The sequence below is a fragment of the Monopterus albus genome, unplaced genomic scaffold (assembly GCF_001952655.1).
Source record: "Monopterus albus unplaced genomic scaffold, M_albus_1.0 scaffold59.1, whole genome shotgun sequence".
Taxonomy (NCBI): Eukaryota; Metazoa; Chordata; class Actinopteri; order Synbranchiformes; family Synbranchidae; genus Monopterus; species Monopterus albus.
The window spans coordinates 2,520,989-2,530,395 of record NW_018127939.1 but is presented as its reverse complement, the minus strand read 5'-3'; the positions used below and the strand labels follow the sequence as shown (position 1 = coordinate 2,530,395).

Sequence of the window (9,407 nt, the reverse complement as noted above, 5' to 3'; positions counted from 1 at the left end):
TCATAACAGGATAGAGAAGTCAGAAAATCTTATCTCTTTGGACACTAAGAATGAAGGGCTGACAGCAATAAATAGACTGCATAAATTGTATAATAATAGTACTTTGAAACAGGAGCACTTATGGTATCCCTCACCAACACTGGTGCTTTTAAAGGGGAAAAAAAATATTCAAACACAGAAATGAATCCACAAAGATCTCAAATCAGGTCACTTTTAATTAGAATTACCCAACAAATCCTTCACCCTATGTGACTTTCTCAAATTATCACAATGTTTTAATTTTCCAGCCCATAAATGTATTATTTTGCTTCACTCTCGCTGTTCTCCTCAGTGTCATTTTCAGATGGAGCAAACAGCTGTTTTCAACAAAGCTCTAAAGAGCCACTGTGCACTACCTGTTCGGCACCAAACAGCAGACAGATAGTTTGTGACCAGCTGCTGAACTTAGTGAAGCACATTGCAGCGACAGAGCCAAATATTTCTTCCAGGAATAGGTAGGGACCAAAGACAGAGCTAAAAGGAGAGCGAATACTGGACTAAGTATTTGGCAGGTGGACACAAGCACATTCCCAAATGAATGGCAGTGTTACATCCATTGCTGTTAGATGTGTGCATAGGCTACTGTTTGCTAAGAAGTGTGCTATAACGATTTGAAAGATTTAACAATATACCAAGTAGTAAGCTAGCAAAAGCAAAGATGCAGCAGAAATATCTAATGAAAGGGTGCTAGAACACACAGTACATATACATATGTACAAATAATTTTTTATTAGTTGTCTTTTTGGAAAAGAAAGAAAGTTGTAATATCTAGATGTATACTTGCACTTCCCATCATATTTAAGCTGTGGAAAATGCTTTGTGTGTTTAGATAATGAGGCTTTTTTAATATTAGCATCATACCAAAACAAGGGCAAATAATAGAGGCACCTGATACTGATTAATCCATCACACCTCTGCACCACTTTTTGTTTTTAATACTGTGGGACAATACAAAAATTTCACCTTCAGTGGTTACTGGGAGCATAATAAAAGAGCAAACAGAAGACACACATATCCACAGCAAATTAGGCACTGGATCAAAAAACTAGAAGCAAAAGGAAGAAGTATCTGCATATCACATCGCACAAAATGTATCAGAAAACCAACATTTCAATCATCAGAACTTGCACCTGATAAAAATTTGATTATCTAAATGATGCTTATCCAATTCCTACTCCTCACTCTGCTGTACGTGCACATTTCTGCAGACTGCTTGTTTATTATAATTCTGGCTTTCTGTGCTTACCCCTGAAATGACACACATGGTGTTTACCTTTGGAAGGAAAGTACAGTTTTGTATTAAGTTGTCAACTTATTGACTACTTGACTGTTCCCTCTGGGTGACCTGAGCAGCAGCAGCAAGGAGCTGCTAAAGCAGGCATGCACAGACACATACTCACTGTCACTGAGGTAGTGGGACATTATCAGCCAGCAGCTGTAGAACAGTGTTGGTGACTTATGTATGATGGGCATAGGGATCAGGTGATGTTTCCACACTGTTAAGTTCCCTTCATCCTGTAGTTTTTGGACACTTCATACTTTTCACACAAGTCAGGGAAACAAAGAACTGTCAACATAATCTTTTCAGCTCATATTCCACTGTAGCATTTATACCTTGAACTCTTTGATATTTCCTATAGTTTGATGGAAACCCTTGTTAGCTTGCAGACGAGGTGGGAAACAGTTGAGCTTGAGCAGTCCTCCTCTGAGGCTCCAGACTTTATTATCTGCAGTGGAGGAAGCTATCAGCTAATATGTGTGTCCCGGCTGTCCTTGGCTCTAATCGCTGTCTGTAAAGAATCTAATATTAATGCATGTTTGTTTTAATCATGTTTATACACATTACCAGAGCCAAAATTAGACAACCTCCTCAGGAATGTTTGTACTTGATTGCAGTTCTTGAAAGAGCGTTGCATGGAAACAGCAAGACCTTGAAGTTCTTGTGAACTAGTGTTAAAAGTGAGTGACAGATTTGGGTCTGGCATGTGTCAAGGACAGTCCAGGCCTTAAGTGATTTATTGAACAGTAAATCCCAAAGGACCATTTAGAAGACCAGTTTATTCATACTTTGATGCTGTGACATAAATATAGCTCATAATGACTAAAAAGATACAGTATGTGCATGCATATTATTATCTGATAATAATAGAATGTCCTATTAAAAACATATATATTGTGCAATCTGAATCATGCTGAAATCAAAAGCAAAGCAGTAACACTTTATATAAAGCCCATATCTATCATTTATTTTTATACCTGCATAAGAACTCATATATAATGCATTATAATATCCTTCTCAATGTGTTATACCAACAATCATAAGGCACTGCATGTCTTAACGGCCCTTCATTTTGCATGAAATGTTACAGAGTCTTATGAATATTATGTAGCTATGACTGCTAATTGTTTTAATTGAAGGTTTATATCCATAACATGCCGTCAGTACAATAAGACAAGTCAAAATGAAACATCCTGCATATGTATCTTCATGCAGAGGAAATCAGTGTGGCTGCAGTAAACACTGATGCAGGATGAGTGGAGAAGACAGGCAGAGAGGAAGCAAGATGGTCTATAATTCATTCATACTCACATATATTTACATCCAAGAACTGTGAGCTGTGGGATCAACTGTGTGCTAGTCATTTCCTGCCTCTCTCTGAGCCATACAGTACAGTAAGGTAGGATTTAGGTCTCCAGAAGAGAGCAGAATATGTAGTGAATTAGCTGTTTTAGCCTACAAAAGTGTGTAAAACCGAATTTACATTCTTTTTATTGCAGTGGCATGTGGTCTATAATTTATACTATGGTCTTGCTCAGTTTAAATTTCTTCACATCAAAGTTTAGACCAAGTTCGTCCTGTTCTCAAACATCTGCCACACTGGGCAGAATCTCTCAATTAACATGCTAATTCTGTATTAGGTTCATTTTCTTTGCAGCTGCCTGGATACACTATGTACAGTACAGTAAGTAGTGAGTTTGACCCAAGTTCAGTGTGTATGCCTCTGGTAGCGAGAACATGCGCTTCTATCTCCCCCTACAGGCCATTTATGGTGCTACCGCCTTTGATGGAGTGGGTACGTGTGGCTGTGGTTCACACCGAACACAGACGCAGCTTCTTTGTGGACAGCGATGATGTTCGCCAGGCTGCCAGATTGTTGCTGCCGGGAGTGGACTGTGAGCCCCGCCAGCTCCGGTAGGGCTGTGAGCAGTGTACTTACTACAGAGCGTGTGTGTACCCAGCCACTTTATCTGCTCATAAAAAACACCATGTGAACTCACATGCAAATGCAGTGACAAGAGGAAGGAAAGATATGCATATTTCTCCTACACTCATACCCCCTGTAGTGTTTAAAAAGTAAAGCTTGTCAAGTGTTTAAGAATAATATGACATGTTGCAAACAGTCATATTTGTGTGAGTTTGTCAGCAACAAACAATTTGTGTCAGAATAATATGACATGTTGCAAACAGTCAAAATAGTCAGCTTGTACTGTGAACCACTCTGTGTGCTTTGCCCTTCAGAACGGATGACTGCTTCGGTGCCTCAAGGAAACTGGATGCTGCTTCTACTGAGGCAAAGTTCCTGCAGGACCTGGGCTTTCGTATGCTTAGCTGTGGACGCACAGACCTGGTGAAGCAGGCTGTCAGCCTGCTAGGGCCCAGTGGTATCAACAGCATGAGTGAACAGGTTAGAGACACAGCCAACATATTAAATAATGCATATGCAGACACTTTTACACTCATGCCCGCATCGTCACTAACACACACACAAGCCATAGAGGGGAAGATTTTGTTTGCTTGGTAAACTGTGGCTCCTTCACCTTTGAGCAGCATGTGAACAGAAAGCCATTCATACATATTAAACCTTATTCTGACGTACTTTTCCCTGCAGCTTCTCTGCCAAGGAGCTCTGTATTAGATCATGACTACCACCTCCGGTACAGCATCTCATCAGGAGAATACTGCAAGTGTAACTTGAATGGCCTTCCATCGCAACATCAACATTTAGTATGGGGCCAAATAGAAACTTTGACACAGTATCTATTATAGGCAATGTCAGACAATGCCCTGATGGCTGTTACTTACCTTAAAAATTTGATCAGTAGCAGAATATTACTCTCATTGACTCTCATTGCTCTTGCTGACAAGAATACAAGCTTAGAGCAAGCCAAAAGTAAATTGTTGTAAAAAACAAGGTTTTAAGTTCAGGTGTGGCAGAATGTCAAACGTGTAAGGTGGCATTCCCTCAGTTGTTTATGTTGTTGGGTGCCTTCATGAAATGAAATGAGTGGGTATCTTTCCCTTTTGAAGTGATCTTGTTATTCTTGTTTATTCTTTTGTAGGGGATGACGCCCCTAATGTACGCTTGTGTCCGTGGAGATGAGGCCATGGTACAGATGCTACTGGATGCGGGAGCTGATATTAACAGCGAGGTCAGTAGTGATGAAAGTTTTTTTTTACTGCAATTCTTGTGTCAGCACTGGTCATAGATAAAAGAAGGCTAGTTGTTACATAAACAACACATATACCAGAACAGATTCCACATTTTCCTTATCAGAAAATAGACAGATCTTTTACTTTTTCTTTGTATAGAAAATTGATCTACCTATTGTTGGTGAAGTGTTGCTTTAATGGGAGACATCAGTTTTGTACATATCAGGGAGGACTGGTGTTTTATGACAGATTGGAGGTTTTTTTCAATGTATGCATTCTTCCAAATAGTTTTATTTATGAAGGGTCTCAGAATGGTTTTTCAGTGTACGTTTATGTTACTATGCGTGGCATTGAATTGGAGAAAACCAAATACATTGTTCCTCATCTCACCCTTTGTTATGCCCCATATGTCATGTTGACAAATGTATAAGAGCAGAGGATCATGAGGCACTGACTGTCATGCCACCTTAGCAGTGTACAAAGAGAGTGAAATTAGATGTGCAATGGAACTCACTTTTATGTGAGTTTTTTGAGCATCAAATAGGACACTGAGGTTTGTTGCTGAGTCATTTTTTGTCTATCAATGAAAAAAAGCGATCAAGTTTGACTGACAAACTCAATTCTCCTGAAGTCTGCAGAGAATGGAGCTGGCATCGTCAAAGAGGACGATCAGTTGAGGCCTCATGATTCTGGTCTTTGTTACTCACTTCAGCAACAGCATGTCCCATCCGCCTTTGTGTCAGAGTTGATTTGCAGCCCACAGTATTCGTGACACCTGGCCAAAGTGCAAAGCACTGTCAACTAAAACATTAAGTCCTGTTCTACGCGCCTGACTTTGAATCGGGTTGCAAATTTGAACCAGACAAATTCTGTTTATCTTTGAGGTGTGCAAACGTGTTGTTTTCTAAATTTGCCAAAATTTCGACTCATTGGTAAAATGTTATAATTAAATATTATAATACAGCCCACAACTAAGAGTTTTGTATTTTTTTCTCTTAAATGCCCGATTGTTACAATAGGAGCCACTAAGTATTTTATTGGTGCCTGATTCCTGCAACAAAATTACACTGTTAATCATGGACTATATCACAAAGTGTTACCAAGCCATTTTATCTGCAGGCACTCCCAGCCTCCTTTTCCCCACAGCAGCCTGATTATGTGACTGCGTCTCATGTACGTCACGCTTTCATCTGGCTAAGTTTTTCATTCCAGCTTTACCAGAGAGATGAGCGTTACAGGGGTCAGTTCGGAGCCTTGTCAGAGAGACCTACAGTGGAAGAGAACAGAGTTAGACCATTAGGATGAGGCCTAACTAGAGAAATCAATCCATCGTGTTCATTACATGGCGAACACAGTGACAGAATGTCCTCTGCAGCCCCAGGGTTCCGAGTTAATTACTTTAATTTCTACTGTAGAGCTTCCTGTCCCCACTCTCTTCCCTGCAGCTGCTTGTCATGTAGGCCTTGTAGTAGTTTTAATGTTTCTGTATCTCTCTCCCTTACCTTTCTCCCTCCTACGTACCCAACCCAACTACTTGTGTCCCTTCCCCAGGTGCCAAACCTAGTGCACAAGCACCCCTCAGTCTTTCCCGAAACGCGGCAGGCGACGCCCCTCACTTTTGCTGTGTTACACGGACATGTGCCTGTGGTGCAGGTAGTCACATCCTTTCTCACCTGTGATTCTCTCATTGCCACCTATTGTTGTGCTTCAGCTCATGGTTGGTCATCATTGTCATCATTGTCATCAAAGCTTCTTGGTGGTGACAGTGAAAATCATTCTCCACTGCTAATTTTCTCCTGTCCCTTTTTTTTATTTTCATTTTCCAGAATTATTGAGATGCCATTGGCCTGATGTATCATTTCAATCTTTTTATTTTTAAAGACCCCAGTCTTCAAGTCTGAACAGTTGTGTTGAATATGGCCTCCTCCTGACAGTTTTCATTTTTAAGCAAATGGATCAGGCTACATTTAACAAGTGAAAAGTGGAAACACAGCACTCTGTTACTGAGCTCATTTAACTAATTCAGTTTGCCCTCTAAATGATCTGTCCATTGAATGTTGAATCATTAAATTCAAATAGAAGATGTTTAATCCATGTAACACCACAGGTTGATCTCTGAGAAAATCAGATAAAGGAAAAAGGTGACATTAAAACGATTAAAGTTGTAATAAAAATCATGAAGTGAAGTGCATTGTCATTATGTAATCATTTCCACACTTGGTTTTCCAAGATAGCAAATTTGAGTGCAAGTCATCTTTCATTTTATGGGATGACAGGAGCTTTTTGGTCTAAAATCTTGTTCTCCAGACAGAGCTGCAGTATCATCTACCACTGAATCTTTCAGACCGTGATATTTGTACTCAAAAGATGGCAACTTTAACATAAAATGAGGAAATGAAATTACAATTATGTTGTTAATGGCAAATAAAGCAATAAAACAGAAAACTGTAAAGCAAATTTGAGAGACTAGTTAGTGCAGTTTACTATGAGGTTAGATGAAAAGATTGTATCACTCATATCTGTACATTAAATATGAAGCTCGTGCTGGTTAGTTTTGACTGTACTTAACATAAAGATGAGGAAAAAATGAAAAACAGCTACGCAGGCTCTGTCCAGACTCACTAATTAACATATCATATCTCTGTTCTTTAATCTGAAATATATAAACATTACAAGCTAAATGTTAAAATGATATTTCTTTCATGGATTTGACTATTTCTTGCTCAGCTAACAGACTGCTAGCTACAGGTTCATATTTACATAAGGTGCAAATGTGAGTGGCATCTCATCCAACTCTTAGCAAAAGTAAATAAGTATCTCCCAAAATAATGAACTACTCACTTAAGTAGTAGAAACATTATGAAATTGAAAGTAGTTTCTGCAGAACAACAGTTTATAGGGTTTATAATAAGTAAATAAACAAACTAAGTAATATTGTGTATATAGACGATGCTGTGAATTACTGGTGTAAAAGTAAGATGTTCACTATTCCCTATGGGGATTTGTTCATATGCACATTAATCAGTCATTAGGAAACCAACCTGACTACTTCAGATCTGATTGATTCTTCATTTTCTCCACTCTCTGTATACATCTCTCTCTTTCCCATTATGCCTTTGCATGTGCCCACCTGCAGCTGCTGCTGGATGCCAAAGGCAATGTGGAGGGGTCCCTGCAGGAAGGGATGGAGAACTACACTGAGACCCCACTGCAGCTGGCTGCCGCTGCAGGTACAGAGACACAGTGTGGCTCCCATATCCTCTGCCTCCTGTCCAACTGTCCTATACCACTCTGACCATCACCAGCTGAGAACAACACCTGACTACCAGCATGGTCATTGGCTGAGTTATGACTTTAGAGGCTTAGTGATGATGGGGGCTGGGAAAATAAAGACATTAGAGGCATCTAGGCTGAACACATGATCCAGTGTCTGCCTCACCCTCATCTTTCTCTCTGTCTCATTCTGATTTAATCTTACTGTGTGCCAATTGTTTTTCTTGCACAGGTAACTTTGAGCTGGTGAGTTTGCTGCTGGAGCGGGGAGCCGACCCCATGGTGGGAACCATGTACCGTAATGGTATCTCCACTGCACCGCAGGGAGACATGAACTCCTACAGCCTGGCAGCAGCTCACGGACATAGGTAGGTAATACACACGCATTGGTGTTTAGTCATGAATACACACTCGAGAATGAAAGCACATAAGATGCATCCTCTGTCGACTCGAGAATGAAAGCACATAAGATGCACCCTCTGTCAATTCTGTGCAAATCAACATTCAACAAACACAAACTCAACAGAGCATGTCCATGAAACTGACACCTCAGCTGGCTTTGTCATTAGACATTTAATACTGCATGGCTAAACTCGTTTTCTTGTGTTTTTCTTGTTATCCTTTCACATTGTGGCATCTCGGAAACATACACATATGAAATGTATTAAAATAAAGACAGGGTGGTCTGTGTGTGCCACACTGGGCCCCTAGAACTAAACTATACAAGTTTTGTGCTAACATGATTAAAGTCTAACATTTTACATTTTTGTGTTAATCCATAATTCCACACTGCTGGCAAAATAGTTTTCCCTAAGAGTTTTTGTTTGCTGTGTAATTTCCACCAGCTCTGGTAGAACTCAGGTGTGTCCACCTATATTTGGCATCAATAAATCAGCTTTAACAAATGGTGTGAGATGTAAGCCAACGAGTTCAAAACTGTACTTCACATACTGTACAGTATATGGAGCACTCACTCATCTTTCATCCGGTTTCATAGATAATAAGTGACAGGGGCAGCAAGCATACTCAGCCAAGGCATATCTACAGTAATAGATTAAAAACATTACTTTAGTGCACATGATTCAGGCCCTATGTATGGTATTTATAGGCGGAGATGTTTTATGGTGGAAGAAAGCAACAATAGGGAATGAGAAACAAGAGTCATTTTAGTGAACTAGCTTAGTTTATATCATAATATCCCATGTTCCCTTGTTATTTATACTGTACCTATTTAACACCAAATATGGTAGACTTTCAAGGTAAACAAGTCCCTATTTGCATAAAATGAAAAATCATTTGCTGATATGCATTGGGTTTTTCTCTTTCTAATTATATTTGTTAAATCCCAGCTTTATGCAGAAGTAACTATGAAAGCTTTGAGACACTTCATATCAGATTGGCCAAGACCTACAACTATAATGGTAGCTCAAGGACTGTCATACCACTTTTAAAATGCACTGAATTAATTATGAAAATGCACCCGCTTCCTTTAACACTTGTGATATGGGACTGCAGAAGCAGAAGACTCATTAGCAATAAAATGCAATAAACTAGGGTCTAGTAGTCAGTGTAGTCCTGTCAGAAGAAATTTCTGTTCTTTCTTTTTTTTTCCTTGTAGAAATGTGTTTCGAAAGCTGTTGTCCCATACTGAGAAAGGGAAAGA

The 9,407-nt window shown here is 39.6% G+C and overlaps 1 protein-coding gene across 1 annotated transcript in view; it reads left to right on the top strand.

The window, feature by feature from the left end:
- Positions 1-9,407, top strand: part of btbd11b (BTB (POZ) domain containing 11b) — a 71,301-nt gene that overhangs the window by 52,907 nt on the left and 8,987 nt on the right. Inside the window, exons 4-10 of the mRNA XM_020603024.1 lie at positions 3,080-3,232; positions 3,560-3,725; positions 4,381-4,470; positions 6,023-6,124; positions 7,608-7,701; positions 7,977-8,112; positions 9,363-9,405. Of these exons, the coding sequence (XP_020458680.1) occupies positions 3,080-3,232; positions 3,560-3,725; positions 4,381-4,470; positions 6,023-6,124; positions 7,608-7,701; positions 7,977-8,112; positions 9,363-9,405 (784 nt within the window). The remainder of the gene's footprint in view (positions 1-3,079; positions 3,233-3,559; positions 3,726-4,380; positions 4,471-6,022; positions 6,125-7,607; positions 7,702-7,976; positions 8,113-9,362; positions 9,406-9,407) is intronic.